Below are 20,934 nucleotides of genomic sequence, written 5' to 3' on the forward strand. Positions count from 1 at the left end.
TGGCATTAACAAATGTTTGAAAATGGAATTGAAACTGCTTTCTCCTGAAAACATTCATTCATTTTTTACGGTCTCAGGGAAGGAAAGTCCCTATGCCAATGCATCCCCACTGAGACAGGTGAGTAAAATACAAAGATGAAGATTATGATTCTTTTCATCGAATAAATTCTTTTCAGTTTGTTCAACTAAAAGATTCATTCTAAATCGTTCACTGATCCAGTCACTTCTTATCCCTCCAGGATATTTTTTTATTGGGTGTTTCTTCTATGTTTTAAAAGATGTATTAAAATGTTAGAATTTTTTTATTTAAAATTTGAATATGTTATATATTATACTTATATTCCATCCATCCATCCATTCATTCATCTTCTATACCCGATGGTCTGAGGCTTGTTCCTCAGCCCTGCCCCTTGTCTCCCTAAGTTCTCTTCTCTCCCCTGATGACCAGCACATGCTCCTGGTCTTCTCTAGTGTTCTGAGTGTAGTCCATGTCCTGGTCTTCTCCTAATGTCTTTTTTTCCTGTTGTACTTCCCTGTTTGGCCAGCAGGTCATCCCATTATGTCCCTTGCGTTCCTTTAGCTGGAGTAAGTGACACACACCTTTCCCTCATCTAAACCTTGTTTTTCTTGTATATATGTGCTTGCCCATCCCCATGCCCCCTACATCAAAGAAATTAATGTAATTCTGACCAATAGTAGTATTTTAATAACGAACAACCTACACCCAACAAACCTACAGCAAGGTAAGTTAACATCGAAGCACGCCACATGCTACTGTCCAAATATCATGGAAGAGATAAGAACTCCCTCGGAGGTACTGTCAGTGACGAAAACAACAGCTCGACATCACAGCTTTTAAAAAAGCCTACATCTTTTAAAAAAGATGACACTGTGGATTAACAAGGCAAAAAGACATGGGCAGTGTGGCAGTACTCTACAATCCGACGCGCAACTGACTGGTGCTATGCACTGCAATCTCCGTCACAAGCACTGCAAACTTATTTCACCACTTGAAGCATTGCCATCCAGTATACAGAACGCAAGTACTTACAGTCACAAACATCAGCAATTAGAAGTGTTAGAAGTACTATCAGCATTTTCCAGTGTTATGCCCTGTGACAAAAAAAGTTTATTTTTGTATGATTCATTTATTAAAATTAGATTTCAGCTTGCAGTCCAGGGGTGCTGCTTGAGATTTTGGGCCCCATAAAAGCACATCATACAGGGCCCCTAACCCAGAACATTCCAATTAGCTTAAAATATTAGGCCCCTATCAGTATGTGGCCCTTGGAACTCCCCCCCCCACACACTTTACAGCCCCCTTGTTGCAGTCCACTGAATTTATCACAATAGTTCATGTGTGAATCTGTTTAAGGACAATTCTAATAGAATTTTAAGCAAAAATAAAAATTCAGCCTTGAATTAATTAAATGACTTGACTTGTATTGTGATAATTATTAATATTGACTAAGGGCATAACTTTGATTTGAACACTGGGAGGTTGAAGTCTCTGCCCATTTAGGGGGAGACATGATTATTGGGGGGTTGTATTAGCCAGCTTCAATTATCGAGGGTTACAAATCTCTCCCCCCCCCATTAATCTATGCCCATGATATCCGCTGATATGAAAAAAAATTTTGTGATCAGATATTTTGGCATCACACAGCCCTAGCTATTAATATTACCCATTAGGCCGTAATCTAAGTCAGGTGATCACAGTTCCAACTGATCACAGTTCCATAGTTTCATAAATTCTCTGAATCTTTAAACCACTCAGGATGTTGTTCTTGTGCTCAGTGACCAGAGGCTCCTCTAACCAAGTTTCTGAAGATCAGTATATAAAGATGATTGAATTTTACAAATCAGGGGAAGAATATAAAATTATATCTAAATGCTACCTGCTTGTAATTTATACTTTTCGAAATGTCATAAAGAAATGTCAGCTAAGATGAACTGCTGAAGTCAATGCAAGCTTTGGAAGACTAAGAAAATCTTAATGGTTAGGGAAGCGCACTTGTAATTGAAAGATTGATGGTTCAAATCCCTGACCAGCAAGGTACTGGCCCCAAGCACTGCTCACCGGGCACTGAATTAGCTGCCCCCTGCTATGTCACAATGTCACATATGGGTTAAATGCAGAGGACACATTTCATTGTTGTGTGCTGTGGTGTTTCAACAATGACCACTGATCACCAAATTCTGATACAACTGCTTGAAGACTGGTCCGAATGTAAAGCAAAACTCCCACATTACTGCAAAGGACCTGCTGGAAGATTTATCTGACACAGGAGTAGGAGTGCATCAGTCCAGTGTGCTTGCACAAACATGGTCTGCATGGAACACTCATCAGACGGAAATCTTACCTATGATCTCATCACAAATAGCTACATCTGAAGTATGCAACACAACATTTATATAAGCCAGATCAGGTGCTGTGGTCTGATGCAATTAAAATGTAACCCTCTGGCTGCAATCACTAAAGGATTTTTATTTTTTTTTAAAAAAAGAAGCATTTGAGGAGAAGAACATCTTCTCAACTGGGGTAGATCTATTATGCTTTGGGGTTGTGCATAATGGTGCATTCAAATCAGAAATGCGTCAGGTTGAAGTTTTTTCAATCCACTTAAATAAAGATTCCCATTGTTGCTTTCTCCATACCATGGCTGATCAAGTTATAAGTGATGGTTTCAGAATGAAACCATCACCATGGGGGTGGTGGAAGGGAGTAAAGTCACATCTCTTTCCAGATGAATTAGGATGAATCTTTTGGGCCAGTAGTAGTTTTGTTTTTGACATTGTTGATGATGTGAAACAGCAGCTTTACATAATATATGTCAATGAAAATTATTGAAGTACTGTTTTCATTTTTCAAAACTACAATGTACCAACCCTGAGCAGAGCAAAAATCTGCCCGGACACAACAAAGTTTGGAAAGAATTAATTAAAATGTAGAATGCTGAGGCACATATGGCTGGCATGGACTCATTTTACAGCAATGAATATTTGTGGCAATTTCAGTAGAGCATTCCTGTACTAGAGAGTAATCAGGCAGTTATTGAGCAAGTCGAGCTTTGTGGTGAACTGAGCCAAATGAGCAGCTGAGCAAATGTATCTTGAATTCTTCTGGGAGAAAGCTGCAGCTATTCCTACAGTATCTGTCCACAAGTGTAAATTAAGTTTTTTCTAGGGTTGGCTAATTACTATCAATGGCTAATACCTGCTTTTTCCATCCTGAATTCCAGGGTTGGGGCCATTCCGGAATGCATTCATCAATTCCAATCCAAATCAGAAAATGGAACTGGAGTTGGAATTTAAATCTCCCTGAAATTCAAATTCAATTCCAATTCTGTTTCCTATAGTTTTTTTCAAATCCCAACTCCAGTTCCATTTCCTGATTGCCATAAATGTAGTGCTCTCTGGTGGATTGTTATTTATACCAGCAGTTTACTTTGCAAACTAGTGCATTACACAAGGTACTCACATGTTACGATTGGGTGGGAAAAACCTGCTGCTGAACATCAGCTGCAAGCCCTTATCCTGAGAAACCACTGAAAAGAGATACCCAGTCATCAAATGGTCATCAAATAACCCTTTGTTACCTCCTGAGTCTGACTTCCGTAGGTGGGGGCAGGAGTTTTTTTTCCTAGCTTTTGTTCAGCAGAGGTGGGGTGTGATAAGGGAGCCGTATCAACTGAGTTTGAGAGCAGTTTTGTTTTGCCCCAATAAACTGAATCTGGCTATTATTCCTGACTCAAGACTCGTAACTGCAACACGCTTATTTTCCCTTTCTCCCCCCGACAAACTGCAATAAGTTCTGGAATAAGATTCAAAATATAAATCAAAGTGGGATTGTTTTCCAATGCAAGAGTCACACTGAAGGATTTTCCAAATATAAAATAACTTTATTTTATACAATCATTCTAAATAGACAAAAAAATATATAAGATTTCTGTACACTGGTATTTACATAAGTTTACAGACACATTCACTATGTGCAGCTGGTCTTCTCCACTGGCTCGCTGTCCAAAAATGACCATTTGGTGGTTCTATGTCTGAAAGACATAAACAAAGACTTAAATGAAAGCTACTCCAGGACAGATATGTCAGGAAAACTCTGAATAACCTGAAAAACAACAACCACAAATTAGTCTTAAAGGCCAAACCACTTTATTTAACACAGTACCATATTATTTCTAAAATGCATCGTGCGGCTCAGTGGGCTAAGCCTCTGTGCTTGTGATCAGAAGGTCGTCAGTTTGAGACCAGACTCGGCACATCTGTGGGTCCTTGAGCAAGGCCCTTAACCCCCAGCTCCCTGTGAAGTGGCTGCTCTTTGCAGCCAGCTTGCTCTCACCTACAGGGAGCAAGATGGGGGAGGTGAAAAGAGAATTTCACCATGGGCATCTATGAAGTATCCATTATTATTATAAATGAAATGTAAAAATACTAACATTTTTAAATAGAATATCAATAAAATTTGTTCCAACAGCAAGATCTAATTATCCAAAGACAAAGGGCAATATGAGATAAAATAGCTATTAAATATTAAAAAATAGCTATTAAATAAATAGCTATTAAATAAACACTGAGAGGCACATGGTAACTTGGAAAGAATTATGCAACCTAGCAACATCAGAAAACAAGTCTTAAAAAGTGGTTGTTACGACAGACACTACATGCAGGAGAAACAGAGCTGTTGAGGTATATTTAAATTTGATTGGTGTATAGTTTCACCCTGAAACCAAAGGAGTTGCCGGGCTGCTTAAAAGGCCTCTCCCCAAGATCCTGGTTATATCATTCCATCCTGTATTGTAAATCCCAAGGAAGTGCTCTGTTGGTAATTACACCATATATGCAAAACATTTACTTATATATGCATTTCACATATTCATCATTATCAGTAAAGCAATTATTTTTTTTTAGATGAGGTTCTTTAATATGCTACTTTTGTTGGTTTATGGTAAAACATGGTGTATTTCTACTGGGTGGTTAACTGGTTTTACCTGTATGTTGTTTCTTAACTATGTCAATATGTTGAACTGGCCATTGGGAACTTTTTTATAATGGAGAATCTTGTTTTGGGCTCAGGTCACCTAGTTTCCATGACAATCACTATTGACATAGAAATATAGCCCACAATGGCTGGAAAAAAGTGACCTCCCTCTATAAAAAGAATGGCAATTAGTTGAAAGAATAGGTGTGGTCAGCTTTCCCCTTACGAAAATATCATGCAGCATAACACTGTTGACCTATGGTGGTGGCTCGAAACCATGTGGTGTTACTTTTGTGTTCTGCAGTGGAAAGCAAGCACTGATCAGAAGTTATATACAGCGTTGCCAAAGAGCAGCACAATCAAGTGCACTACATGAAAAGTTTCCTATGGCATCACAACTAACACACAAATATCATTCAGGACCTCAAAATGAACCTAACAGTAGGAAAAAATAAATATTACATTTCACCCTTCCGATCTTTCATGAGTCTTATGAAATGTTAATAGATTTCCATCATGTTTCCCTAATATGGAATATACGACATTAGTTCTCAAAAGTTTTGCCAACATTAGTAAGACGATTTATGGCCGTCTGGCCATCAATCTTCCAATATTAATATAGGGTCCAGGGATTGTATCTATCCCAAGGAGCACAGGGTACAAGGCAGGGGGACACAAACAACCTGCTTTCATGCACACATGCACAGACTATGGGCAATTTATTGATTTACCTAACTGCATGTCTTTGGACTGAAAGGGGAACCTGAACCAGAGTAAAGCCACACAACAAGAGAAGAGACAAACCCCACATAGAAAGCAGGGGGAGCAGTCTATCTCCAAACCAGGGAAGTGGAAGGTAACACAATGTTACCCACGGTACCACCATGTTACTCAGAAAATATTTGTATTTTGCTTAATATGTAGATTTGCCTCATTAAAATGCATATAACATAAATGGTTGCCACAGTAACGGATACCCTAAAATGTAACTGAATATATCACCTAACAGAACCAGCTGGGGGCAAATTTTTAAGTGCCACAAGACTGATGTCATGTTCCCATCTAAGTGACTCCAAATAATTTTTTTCAAGCCGAACTGGATCATGAACCGAAACATGACGTCATTTAAAATTACTGTTATGGCTGAACAGAAACTCCACGCTTCTGCATATCTAATGCAGGATAATTAATATTCCCAACATTACTACGTTTTATTTAAATCTTCTATGAGGTTAGTTTTAATCACTGTTTGACTGCATAATAAAATCCCCCAGAAAGTTAAAATTCGGAGGAATGAGGTTGAGATCACAGCAGTCCCGGTACCGATCTGCTATGCTCCTGATCCCATGCAGTTTCGTTTGATGAAGCAGACAACAGAAATCATCATTATACTACAGAAAATCCAGCGATCCTTAATTAGTTGAAAATATGTAATATGTGGTTACTTCAAATAACAAACACTTACGGTTAATCCCATGAACTGTGAATAATACTTACTTTTGTGTCAGAGAAATTTCTCCACTTTATCCTCGGCAGAATTGTTTAACAGCGCTGCGGAGTTTTTCAGGACCCCCAGCTCCACCGTTTTGTCACTCGGCGCGATGTCACTTTTACTGTCATAACCTTCATTATCATACCCGGAGCTACTGGCCGTTTCCCATACAATCCGGGACGGAACGTGCACCGGCACTGGCGTGCTCATAGGCTCCTTGCCACCGATACACTTATCCCTGCCTTCCAGCGTCTTCAGCCCGCTTTTGGAGAGCCTCTCGGAAAACTTCCTCGCCCACTGCGCAAAGTTGTCCAGCGTGCTCCTGTCCGGCTCGTCAGCGGCCACCTCCACGTTGCCCGTGTACCACATTATCCACCAGATCAGACTCAGGAAAACGACGAGGGCGCCGGTGAAAATGAGAAAGTCCCCGTAAAACACGCCGTTCAGACGCAAATTCGCAAAAATGCCAATTAGAAGCACGACTAATCCGACAACGTCGAAACAGATTGCGAGGCAGAATAAGAGCACGCACCTCCCGATACATCTAACGGCCATCCTGCAGCAGGCGATTGCTCGGAAATAACGGAAGGAGCAATGAGTTTAACCTGTTTGTCTGACCATGCATTCCTCTTTACTAGGAGGAAAAAAGCACCTGTCTTGAGAATCACCTTCCTCTGACGTAGGTGTCAATTTAAATATTTAAAGAGCCGAGCCCTTTATCCACACGCCTACTAACGAGTAGCACTACTTGCCACAGCAGGCTTTGATATGTGAAAAGTACCAGTTGATGTTATATTGTACTATACTGCAGTTAATTAATTTTACGTTTTCCTGCACTTGGAATCAATTTATTATAATACAGATACAATGATCTGCCAACAATCACGTCTCTGCAAAGTACTAGAAATTATGTAACACGTATAATGATTTAATACATATTATTTTACTTTTGAACTTTAATTTAGTAGCGAAGCAGAGCAGCTTCTGCTCTATCTATTTTGGTTTTGAAATTGACAAAAATTATTTTGTTTTAAAACGTATAACTAAGCATTATTAGCAAATATTACATTATAAGAAAATCCATATGTTTACATTGTCGAGAAATGTCAACTATAAAAACATTGCCTATATGATATTCCAATTAAAACATGTAGTTAATATTAAAATGTATAGTATTCAATTGTACATACACAGATATGTCAATAGATTACAAATTCAGTTTCAATTATATTTAGCATTGTCGGAAAAGTTTCTTCAATTCACCTTTCAGTACTCCTAACTCCTCTAAGTGTTAATAATAATAATAATAATAATAGCCACATATGCATAGTTATTGTTTTATTGCCTTTACAACTAAAAAGAAATAAATGTAAAACTATAATTTTAGATTTCTTTGGGAAAACAGAAGCCTAGGCAGAGGAAGCAGCGGGCTGTGAGCTCAGGGTGTTGAGATTCGGTAAGACCAATACATTTTAATGAAGTTCTTTTGTATCATCAGAAACTATCAAAAGCTAACAACAAGATAACATGAAACATAAGCTTGTTTTTTTTTTTCCTTTTGCTTTAGGCACTGCCACGCTGCCCTGCAGTACACTGACACTGCAGTACCATCAACAGCCAGAGGAGGTGTTGAAGCAGCCACGGCACCCCTACTTCCAGCGGTACTTAGCCAGTCTGCGCCTGTCAGCAGCGGAGGAAGCGGCAGGCAGAGGGGCGTTCGACCTGGGCGCACCGACAGGGGGGCGCACTGCACAAATCACCATGGGACCTCCACCACCGTTCGGCACCGGAGTCCCTGTTCATAACAGTGAAGCACGCAAAATTTGCAATAATTTACCGACCACCACCTCGGTCGGCAAATTCTACCGAGAGGGACCCTCCCCGTGCTCCCCCTTCCCCCCCACTCTCGTTGCGTGAGACCCCTCCTCCATCCATTGCTCCAGTGCTTAATTTCGTCATGGCTCCTGGAACATTTCGTGTATTTACATAACATTTTGCCTTAAGTCAACTGGTTTTTGCATTTTGTGCAAAAACTTTTGTTTAATGTTAAACTTACTTCTGCTTCCAACCTTGGCGTGTGTGAGCTTGTGGGGTTTTTTTAAGAGAAAATTGGGCAAAACAGATTATATTTTGCATTATTTAGAAGAATACTGCTTAGACATTAAGGCTGGTACAACCAGTACCGGACCAAGCCGATCTAATGCCCTAGTCATCATCCAAGGCAAAGTCAAACTGGCTGGCAAATTAGCGTCTGCTCAGAAGTTGGTGGCACAGGTGGCCACTTATGTCACCTGAAGGACTGACCAGCGTTGGGTACAACATACAACTCGGGGTTAGTACAGAGAGCCATGGCCATGGTCTGGTACACTGTAAAATATATTAAATATATACAGCCAAACATATTTTCTGTAATTGTAAATTTCATTAATGGAATGTATTCCACCACTTTGGATTACAAATAAAAGGTTCCCATTGTTCTCAACACAGAATCAAACTGAACATTAATCCAGCATTATTAAAACCAGGAAAGAATGGAAGGGCAAAAATAGTTGCTTCAGGAACAAGAAAAAAAGTAAATTCGTTGTAGTTACTTTTAATACCTTTGCATACGCTCAGTAAATTTAACAGGGAAATCAGCATGAATCTTTATGAGGATGGGTTTATCTTAAAACATTTTAAGAAAATACATTCAGCAGATATTTACATACTGAGATCTAGCAACTGGTTGGCTGTATATGATTCTACTTTTATTTTGAGCCCAAAGTTTGCATTGTAAGCTGAACCTATACTTTATTGTGATGTTACAAGGATTATGCAGTGGATGTCACGTGATTTTACTGAGAACACACAAATTTTACATTCCCAAGCAATGTTTTACTTTTATATTGAACCAGGAGTTTAAAATTAATTTGGAAACTATTTCATTGTAACACTATTTCAATGTCATATATAATTCAAAGAAAGAGTTCGATTCTTACATTCCAAAGTACTATTTTTAAATTAGCAGTTGGGAATATATGCTTAAAGTACCTCGTTATGCCATTACGGGGAATGATACATAATTTAATGGAAAAACTCAAATCACACATTTACAAGTAGTAGTTAGACTTTTATGTTGAATGTGTTTTGAATGCATTGATACATTGAAAGTACTTCATTGTGATATTTTAGCATTCTACTGTGAATGTAAATAGTTTTTACGTAAGTGCTAATGAAATGTCCTGTAGAATTATTTCATTATCAAATCACAAGGATTCTGTGATAAATTTCTGTTGTTTAATTGAGCAACTGAAGTGTTAGACAATATCTGTTGTAAATTCATTTGGAAACTTTAATTGCATCACTTGTCATTTTGATTGTCAGGTTTAAAAGAATTAGCCCCCTTAATACGGAAAGTTTAGCATGAAAATCAGAATTTAGTAATCATAAACTACCAAAGTAAGTACTATGAAATATACTGTATTGTAATGAAAAGTAATGATAACAATATATTTCATAGTGATACTTGGTGTGAGTGTCTGGATGTCTTTGAAATTGTGCATAAATCCTGTGTAAATATATGGCATATACTGAAATGTGGTAGCCACATAACTGTAATTCAGTTATAAATACATAATACAAAGCACATTTACTGTTTCACACATACAGTACATAAAGTTTTTATCCTGAATTTGAAAGCCAAAACTAGTAATTTGCCTCAAAATTTTTGTAACGTGCTTTACAGTATAGATTGACAAATCTTGGTGGGTATTACTGTCCTCTGAAGTAATATATGTGGATATAGTCATAATTTAGTCTATTTGACTGAAATGATATCTTGTGCAATATTAAGGTAACTTTGGTCAAATAAATTGTGCAATAAAATACAGGGTGTGGTTCATATGGTTTGCATTGTATTATACTACAACAGGTACCTTGCACAGTAAATGCATACAGAGACCTCCACGTGAACAGATATTAGGTGTACAGTTAATAGTGTTGATTTATGTCCAGATGCATGAATGCGGCCAGAGAGTGGCTGCCAGGCATTTGTCAAATTAAAGCTTTGCTATAACAAGTCACCCAGCTGTGCCCAGTTAGATGCAGACTCAATATTGACCTCTGGTGCCTATTTGCTGTTATTACAGATTCGACACTTGCAGCATGTAACAGAAATCACTCTTTGACTTTTCACTGTGATGCTGCCCTAAAACTCCGCTGGTATTTCCAAAACAACTTATTCGTCTTCACTAAAGCTCAGGTGATAATTTATTATGGTATACTTTGCCAAGTCTGAACATTATTAGCAGCAATTTGATTTGTTTAACTTTTCTGAGATCTGAGAGATTAGGAGTTGCCCATACCACCTCTTCAGAATTCAATCCTTAAATATCCAGTTTGAAACCCTTTATGCGTGGTGTACTGGTTTTTTTGTGTACTGTTTTTTTTGGTTTTTTTGTTGCACCTGGTATCTCCATGCGATCTTGCGTACCTAAATTTACTGCCTTCCCTATTACCTTTCCAGTGCCTTTCCCCTTGTGAACTGTTCAGCGGCTCTGTACTGTGTTCTCAAAGCTTTATTTTTCTGTGCCCAGTGACCCCAACAGCTCCCTCAGCAGTTTACCTGCAGTGTTCACCTTGCAATCCACTGCACTGCTGCTGCCACACTGGCTTGAACCCTAATAGCTGAGCCAGACACATTGTTCCAAGGGCCACATCCAGGTGTTGACTGAAATTCAGCTGCTTGTTTGTGCACCTGAAACTTCTCAGTTTCTATAGAAGACTCGCAATACAGTAATTAACATGATAATGGCTTCTTGCATCTTCTAACAGCTTATCCCGATCGGGGTTACGAAGCCACACCAGGTGCCTCTTTCAGGCAACGTAGGGTTAGAACAGGATTCCATGCCATTGAAGGCACCGAGATCATAATAGTTCCATTCATTAAAATTAGTTTTTATTTTAATATGATTTTAAAGGTTTGTTTAATTTTCATTTCAGTTTACTGTAGTTTTTAACCATTTGTATTTCAGTTTTTATTTTTACATAGCTTCATAATTTAGTTTTATTTTAGGCTAATTTTAGAAGCGCTTGAAAGATATTGTGGACCGGGTGGGGGTGCTGATTGGCGATCAATCACGTGGCCTGAGTTACATTGTGTTTTGCACCGAATGCCAGTTGGGTACCCCAGCCTGCCCTGGAGCACAAATACAGTATAACAAATTCTGCTTGTCATGCCCAGTTGTTGAGTAGAAAAATATTTCAAAGGGAGATTGTTGGGTTAAATGTTTGAAGGGGTGAGCTTGCAGATACATATTTTGTGGTTTACCCTTTACAGATAGGTGCATATTAACTCTTATGATCGCTGGCGATGAAATTTGCTGACTTTACTGGTGTAGACTAGTGAAATGACCTTACATTGTTTTTTATTCTGTGGAAAACGAATGACCGATCTGCCAGCCAGATGTAATAAGGAATTACAAATATTTTGTGGCCAGGTAATTTGTGAATTTTTCTAAGTGCAGATGATGTGTTTTTAGGTCTAGTGGTGTTAATTTTGAATTATTGAAACAAACGTTAAATATTGGCAAAGACTGACACAATGGACTGATGCCAATATCTTAATTTTTAACCAATACTGATATTGTTTAACTTGCATATTGTGCATCCCTAAGTTTTTATTACTTTCAGAAGTATTGCCCGTCCCTAATCTAATCTCTTTGCCAGAAACACGGAATAACCTTGTTTATGTAGTTTCTATTTGAGATGCTTATATAATAGGCGTCTCACTGTAGATTACAGATGCTCCTCTACTTACGAATGAGATACGTTCCGAACGGGCATTCATAACTTAAAATGTTCGTAAATCGTTATTCAACATCATTTTAAGGGTACACGCAAGAACAAAGAACTAGTATGCTGGTAGTACGCACGCTACGCTGCTGCGCGGCGGGATTAGCGGCCAGGAGTCGTACTAGGCAGAATTGGCACACAAAAAAAAATGATGTTGCGGACAGGAATCGGGAACCCAATGAACACAATTTGGACTTACTCCTCTTGTTTTTACCTGCCCCACCTGTCTCTGTTTTCACCTCATGTGGACCTTTTGTTCCTTGTGCACATTATGGCGGGGCATGATGGAAGCCACAATGCAAGTTGCGGCTCAAAAAAGCAAGGGACTTTAATGATGCTGAACTCAAATAAACAAGAAACAAAAGGAACCACTGGGGTTCTAAACACAAGTAGGTAGAAAATGACAACTAACTAGACAATCACTAACACTTAACACATTTGGGGAAACACAGGCAAGTAAGACATACAAGAACCAAACAGGGCGTAAACACAAGAACACATACAAGGAACAGAATAAGGCCGGGTATTTATATACACATGAGATGTGGGCTAGACAAGGGACAGATGTGGACCATAACCAATTAACAAGACACAGGTGACGGTAATGAACAACACTACAGATTCAAAGTCTAGGAGAGATGGGAAACATGTAAAACAGAACATGACTAAATCAAACACAGGCAGGGTAAATTAGGAGCAAAAGGTGTAAAGAAAGACCAAAAACTGAAATGTATTAACACAAGGACAGGAAAGGGATTAATCCTAGCAGTGTAAGAGGGAAGTCCAGGGCAGGCCGCCTCTCCAGTCCCCAGCTCAGAGGAGCCTGCATCTCCAGTCCCCAGTGCAGGGCAGGCCGCCTCTCCAGTCCCCAGCTCAGAGGAGCCTGCCTCTCCAGTCCCCATTCCAGAGGAGGCCACCCCTCCAGTCCCCAGCTTAGAGGAGGCCGCCTTTCCAGTCCCCAGTGCAGGGGAGGTCGCCTCTCCAGTCCCCAGTCCAGAAGTGGCCACCCCTCCAGTCCCCAGCTTAGAGGAGGCCGCCTCTCCAGTCCCCAGTCCATAAGACGCCGCCTCTCCAGTCCCCAGTCCAGAGGAGGCCACCCCTTCAGTCCCCAGTCCATAAGACGCCGCCTCTCCAGTCCCCAGTCCAGAGGAGGCCACCCCTTCAGTCCCCAGTCCAGAGGAAGTTGTGTGCTCAGCCTGTTCCAGGCCCTGCTGCTGCCTTGCCAATGCCAACTCCCCAGCTGTTGCCTCGCCGGTGCCCGCCTTGTGAGTTGCCTCGCTGTTTCCCGCCTTGTGAGTTGCCTCGCCAGTGCCTACCTAGCCTGCTGGATTCCAGTTCTCTGGCAGCATCTGTGGAGAGTGTTCCAGAGGAGGCCCTGCAAGAGGACCTGGAATGGGATCCTGTTGGCATTTCGCTGGGTCCCACCCTGCTGGTCCTTGCTCTATTCTTGTGCTAATGATCGCCCAGCTGCAGGTTCTGTTCCCAGTCTCCCATCTCCCAGTCCACAAAGGAGGGAAAAGAGGGGAGAAAAACAAAAACTTCAGTGGGACCAAAACAGATACTCCCTCTTGTTCGGTTTTACCTCATTAGGGGATTCCTTCTGTAATACTTTAATGAGTATATATATATATAAGATTATTATTAACTATTAATATATACATATATGTATATAAAAATCACAATATTTGGCACATTGTACAAAAAAGATTATAAACAAAAGGAAAATAAAACATCCATCTTTCCTATTTATCCAATAAACGGTGATGCTAAGTCTGGAGCCTATAATTAGATAGGATGCCACAATAACCTCTTAGCAAGGGCTGTCATGGTGGGCTGAAAGCATCAGTGTTTACCCTGGATAGGATGCTAGAGTATAAAACTAATTATATGATATATTTTACAGTTACATTTCTTTCCAAAATTTTTTATATGACTTGCTGTACAAAATATTTTAATGGGTAGAATGTTCTACTTTTTTAATTTCTATGATATTGCATTGAAGTTTTTTACTCCAACCACACGGGGGAGCCACATCCCATAAAATGTGTTCCTACAAAGCTGGTGATAATAACTTGGAGGGTAAAACTCTGACCTGGGTGGGCAAAATTAAAATTACATTATGAATATTGTCGGGAATAATTGTTTCCCTCGGGACCAATAATAACGCTGTTTCAGTTCAGACTTAGGTTCAGAAAGCCTTTATTGGAGCAGCATTTCCCTAGCTAAGAGCTGAGGTTTGGGACTGTTCATGGTGCAGTGTTTGAGGGCAAACAGATGGGGAGACTCAGAGGGTGTGTTAATAACCCAGACATTCAGCATTGTAATTATCTTTCCCCTCATACTGCAACAAAATGTTATTTATTTCCCTCACAATAACCCTCATCCCTAGGTTCGATATTCAGTGTTGCCATGCGAACAAGGGCAAAACTTTAAAGGGTTTTTAAGCCAGTTGGAACACAGACTTCTAGTAACGACTGACAAAATTAATTCAAAGGTTCTGCTACTTATGTTATTTAACACCTACACACTTGATGTACCTTGGCAGCAGCTGTACTATCTTGTAAGCTTCCTGCTGTGAGATCTGAGGAGATGTTACCTCTGGCCCAGACTAAAGACAGCGACTGCAGTTCTGGTGTCATACTCACATACAAATACAAGATACAACAAACCAAATTGTTTAACCTGGGATCAAAAAGTAGTTCCACTGTGGGACCAGGTAGGATATATCCTTGTAAAATCCACTACTCAGTCATTCTTTGAGCCTGTCTCTCACCGCAAAGATGAGACAAGACGTGTAGGGGTACCTTCCGTAGACATTTGATCACAGACAAACTTTGTCTGAAATTTGTAAAACTGTTTCCCAAATATTTAAAATGCTGCTACTAATACAAGCTTTTTTTTCCCCTTTTACACATTCATTTTTCCCCTAGGTCTCCTTTTGTCCTTCTTCCTTTTTTAATAATATGAGGTCATGGGTTAGCCTCTAGAGGGGCACTTCACAGAAGTAAAAATGGTAAAGTAAAAACATGTTTCCCATTGTGGTTCTACAGGGTATATCAGTGCCGTCTCTGCTGGATGAAAAAAATGCACAGTATATAGTGCATCTGTGTTTTCGAAATGAAAGAACATAACACAAATGTGAAAATGTTCATGAAAAATACATGCATGCTCATTTGGTATGACTTGTTATAATCCTTTCATATATGTGGGGAGCCAGAATGTGTGGTAGACTGAGAAGCTGATTGGCCGTGGAAGTGACAAGAAAAATGGCAGATTAATTAAACACAGTTGTTTTGTAACCAGAACACAGTTACTCAGTTACACTGCTCTGTCATACTGTTTCATCAGTATCTGTCAGAATTCTTTTTTTGCGTAAAATGATGTAGGTGAGACACAGAAAAGACAAAAGACATTTGCCTTTTAAACAACTTTTAAATTTTGCCAAAGATACAGCAAACCGACATTTATTTAAGTAAATACAAATTCTTTGGAGTATGCTGTTCAGTTAAATTCTGTAGTTATTGAACTAAGGAAGGTAAGAAGTAAGAATTGATTACTTTGTATCGTCTCATACTTAGTGAAGGTTTCTTTTAGATAGGGCCGATATTAAGAGGTACATTTTAAAACACCGACTGGCTATCAGACGTAACTAAGTTAAATATGACGCCATTATATATAGTTATATATAATAGGAATGGCTGAGGTACCCTTGGCGAGAGGTTTGCAAACTGAAGTGCTGTTGTTCTAGTCATCAAACAAGATGTCAGTAGCTTATTGGAAGTATCCTCTAATGTTAAGTGGTCATCACTTGACAATGATCTCATCAAAGCATATAAACAACCTCTGTTTTCTGTGGCCATTTGTCCTACTCGGGATCTCAGGGGGCTGGAGCATATGGGCACAAGTCAGGGAACAACTCAGGATGGGGCACCAACCCATCTTAGAGCACCAACCCATCATAGAGCACACGCACACACACCTACTGGCAAGATGGTAACTCCAATCCACCTTAGCATGTTCTTGGACTGTGAGGAGAAACCTGAGTACCCGGAGAAAATCCTACAGTAACATGGGGAGAACATGCAAACTCCACACACAGAACCATGGTGGAGCCTCAAACTCAGGCCCCAGAGGTGTGAAGCAATAGTGCTTAAATGATGCACTGACATGCCAAGCTGATGTTAATGACAATACAACCAAATAAAAGCCAAAAATGACCTACTTTAAATATCAACGGTGTACAAACAAAGCTATACATAGTTAGATGCTGCTATATTTTCTTTCTTAATTATTACACTTGCCTATTTTATACCCCAGTATGCCAATTCAAGTTCATTTAAGAGTCAAGTCTTGGATATTCCAGTCCAGGAAGACCTACAAAGACCTAAACAGCACAGGATAAGATGTGCACTGACAGTTACAAGTGATAAGATTGGGTGGTCATTTTGTGTACTAGTACATGGACCGGCGGAGGGTGATATGTAGGCAGTGAAGCATGGGCAAGAGATATTGTGATGCACTGGTGCATGGACAGTAGGACAGCAAGATACAGACAGTGATGTTCAAACGTTTAGGGTAATCTTCAGCATTGGCAGTAAGACAGTGTCATATAGGCAGTGATGCATGAGCTGCAAGGGCATTGTGATCCATGAGTTGTCAGCCAGTGACGCAAAGCCAGTAGGAGTTGTCTTCCACATGAAAAGTGGATTAGGAACAAATAGCCTCTTGAGACACTCTGCAGAGATAGTCCGCCACTTGCAGTTTGCACTGTAACCTCCCACTTCTGCAAACAATACTTTGTTTCCCACTTTCCCTCTCACACACTTACTCATAATTAAAGAACGCTTTTCATGAATCACACAATATAAAACAGGGTGATTTTCACCAAATATTGTCACCTTTATATGCCAGCTCGCACTACAGTCTGTCAGAATTGTACATTATTCCTCTTTTATTGTCCACATTTTGCTCAATTCAATATGAGCTCATTACTCTCTTTTTGGGATTATAGTTGCTTGCAGGAGAGATGCACCACATACAATGACAGAAAAACTACCTGGGAAGGTTGTCAGCTGTTGATGCAAATAGATCCCTTGTGGCCTTTTTTGGACTCTTTTATCAGCTACTCAGATGTTACCCTGTATCAGCCTTTTCATTTCCCCCTCCTCCAACAGGGACGACTTAAGAGCCATCTGCAGAAAGTGCTTCGTCAGTGCAAAATAAATCAAAATTTCAATGCGCTCCTCGGTAGCATAGCATGAAGAAAAGGGCTTTTAGGAATTGCAAATGCTACCTAAAAGAAACAAAGCGCAAGTTGCTTTTCCAGACCCAGAGCCTATTAGCATGCAGCACGTTTGCACAAGGGTCAGACCCTTGTCCATGGAACAGTTGGGTGATATTAACAGAATATTCTGGGTGGAAATGCAGTGAGATTGAAAAAGTATAGCCCATTTTGCTTTTTTTTTGTAAACAAAGGTGCTGTTCTTACTACAAACAGACTTTCCTTAAATGAAAACTGCACATGGCATTTTATTAGTAGATAAGGAAACGCATTTCTGATGTGCTAGCACGACATGGTTTCACATTTACATAAACTACTGCCTACTCAGGATTAGAGAAATTGGCTGTTGTGCTGGTTTTAATTGGAATGTGCTGCTGTGCTCAGAATCTTAAGAGGAGACCAGCCATTACTGCCCTCAGAGTTGTCTCTCTGCATTCTGGGAATGTGAACATTGTTTTTAAATTCCAAAAACGACTCCCAATCCGTCACAAATCAATATCTAAATATGCCTCGGCAGTAGTTAATCCCACTTAACCGCCTATATTGGTATCCTATTAAATAAAACTAACCTCGAATAAAAAGATCTGACAGAAACATTACATTTTGACAGGTCAGAAAACTGTTGTGCCGTGATGCTTGCGGGCTTCTCTAAATATTTTAATTCCCTGGACCTCACAGAGCATGGGTTGAGTGTTAAAACAGAAATTGCCTGTTGACTCTCAATGACTTGTTACTGCATCACCATTGATTAGTATGTACACTGTGTATTTTTGCACAACACCATTCTAAATAGCACATAGCAAGAGGGAAATGTGCTGACTAACATTTGTGTGTTTACAAGCTGTTGCTCCCCTTACGTGCCCCTTTAGGGTAGGTCAGATCAACATGAGAGACCCAACAGTTTTTTTCAGAGATTATGTCATGATGAGAAGGGCAAGTTCCTCACATCCAGTGCTGTTCTGTTAAATCACAGAATTATCGCCTCATCACTGCCACTAGATGCCCAGATTTTAATTCAGTGTTCACCACAGTATATGAAATCAATGAAATCGTAGTGTCCAGATCATGAAGAAAACATAGCCAGAAGTGATATATATTTTATATTTGTTTTGCCTGAACTGTATGAATGTGTGCATATGTGTGTCCTGTGATGTGCTGACTTCCTCTCCAGGGGGTCTCCCAGCCCCAGTGCCCATTGCTTCCCAGAATAGGCTCCAGAGCCCCTCGATACCCTGACTATGCTGTACAAGCAGATAGAAGATGGATAGATGGAAACAGTTAAGTGAAGAGGTGTTTTAAAGAGATTTTTTTTGTTGTTCAAAACCTATTTATTTATTAAGTATTCCTCTTGGAAAGTACCAAATATGTAATGTTTACCATTTCATGTTGGCACAAAAGATCATTGCGTTGATAGTGGTTAACGTCACACACTGCACCTCCTAAGCTCTGAATAATAAAGCATAACATGCAGTTATCTATCCAGCTTGAGTATGAAGTAGAGTAACTGCAACTGTTCCGGGGGTGAATGATAAATAGCTGACCCTGCACTGTGACCCCAAACTTCTCTCCCACCTGTATATGCCTGTGCATGTCTCATAGAAGAGAAAGAAGGGATATACAGTGATTAATTATTTCATTTGCAACCAGTACACTGACAATGATAAAAAAAAAAAAACATTCTATTAAGGCATGTACATACTTTTGAAACGTTGGCTTAAAAGACAATAATCTTAGATCAGTAAGATCAGAACAGGGGGTGGTACAATAACAGAAAAACCAGATCAACAAAAGACTTTGATTTTGAAGCAATTTAAACGCAGTTACAATGGTGAGTTAGTATTAGTTTGAATGACAATTATCAGTATGGTTTGACATTGATATGTAAGTGATGATATGTAAGTATGCAAAGCAGCTTGAATCAAATGAGAGTCCCGAGAGGCCAAACAATTGGTGCAGATGCATTGGTCACAATACTTCAGAATTATTTAATTTGTGGAAGGGGAATAGTCTCAAAAATCATGACACATATGCCAAACATTGAAAAACTGAATGGGCAAAAAAGGAGAGTACTTGGAAGTTGAAGATCACTAACAGGGACAGATAGACACTTAAAAGGGTGGCTGGTCTAATGAGTCATATTTGTCATACATCTGGACTTATTTTCATTTGGAGAATGTGAAGGATGCCTTCAGCGCACAATGTGATGGATCAGTAATGCTATGTATGACCATCTCATGGGAGTCATAAAGTCCATGTGGTTGTATAATGGTCAAAGAATATGAGGCCATTTTTCAGGACCAGCTAATGGTGCCCTAATGATGTTCTCATATTCCAGGATGATAATGTCCCCATAGATACCGCTAAACAAATTCAACACCAGGATGAAGTCAGATGCTGACCACTGACTCCCCAATGACCAGATGTAAACACTATCGAGCCTTCATGGGAAGTTCTGTAATGCAGTGTGTGTAGATTTCTACCTCCTTTATTCCTCAAAGAACTGAAGGCATTTTTTCTTTTAAAAACTGTATACAGTTTGAGACTTTGTATGACAGTGTTCTGTATGAAACTGGCTGTTTGGAAGATAAAGGTGGCCCCACTTCTTATTAGCTTTGTCATTTTAGTATAGTACTTAATTTCTGCTGGTAAATGATAAAATTGATTTGGTAAATGCGAGTTTTCTGACAATACTCTCTGTACATTTTGTGCCACTGAAGGCTTCCTGGTAAATATATGCACATTTTTGGCTTGACGTATTATATGGGAAAAGTTGATGGGAAGCCAAACATTGAGGGAGTCAGCCACAGCTTGGATCACTGCATTGGGGGTGCTGGGGGGTAATTTTGATTTTGATATACAGTATAGTCAGATTACTGTGCCTCAAAAAAAAAATAACAAAAGAAATCCAAGAGAACATTATATAAGATCTTAAGCTATTTCTTCTGTAATCCCAAAGAAACTGAAAATAACTTCTAGCTTTTTACAACAGCAACAATCATGATGTCTTCGTGAAAAACTTTGACAAATGCATATTTCCATAATCTGAAGTATGCTTTCAATATATTCATTTTTGACTCCCATTGGTCATTTTTGTCTACTTAAATTCTGCAAGCACTTCAGTTTAGGGATGGATGAGTTGGATGGTTAAGCATGCATTTCCTTATCTCCAGTTTTTCTGCTTCCTTTCCATTGTGTGCACAGCCTGGGGGGTAAATCACCATCAGTATAACCAGAAGAATGAGAGTGTCAGCTTCAGCGTTGATCTTTGTTCATGTGACAGTGCTGAAACTCTTGCACCTTTTTGTATGCTGGACAAATTCAAAATCACATGCTAAA

The 20,934-nt window shown here is 39.5% G+C and overlaps 1 protein-coding gene across 2 annotated transcripts in view; it reads right to left on the reverse strand.

Moving 5' to 3' along the window:
• Positions 1 to 3,879: 3,879 nt before the first annotated feature.
• Positions 3,880 to 20,934, reverse strand: part of LOC111849613 (transmembrane protein 238-like) — a 42,356-nt gene continuing 25,301 nt past the window's right edge. The window contains exons 4-5 of one of the 2 annotated variants that reach the window (XR_011991756.1): positions 13,634 to 13,811; positions 3,880 to 4,052 (exon numbers count right to left, since the gene is read on the reverse strand). Coding sequence is in view for 1 of the 2 variants with exons in the window: in XM_023822645.2 (XP_023678413.1) it covers positions 6,498 to 7,040 (543 nt within the window). In the remaining variant the exon portion in view is untranslated. Of the gene's footprint in view, positions 4,053 to 6,490; positions 7,173 to 13,633; positions 13,812 to 20,934 lie in introns of those variants that run through there. The other variant, XM_023822645.2, reaches the window with a different exon arrangement.

This window comes from Paramormyrops kingsleyae, chromosome 5, assembly GCF_048594095.1.
Source record: "Paramormyrops kingsleyae isolate MSU_618 chromosome 5, PKINGS_0.4, whole genome shotgun sequence".
Taxonomy (NCBI): Eukaryota; Metazoa; Chordata; class Actinopteri; order Osteoglossiformes; family Mormyridae; genus Paramormyrops; species Paramormyrops kingsleyae.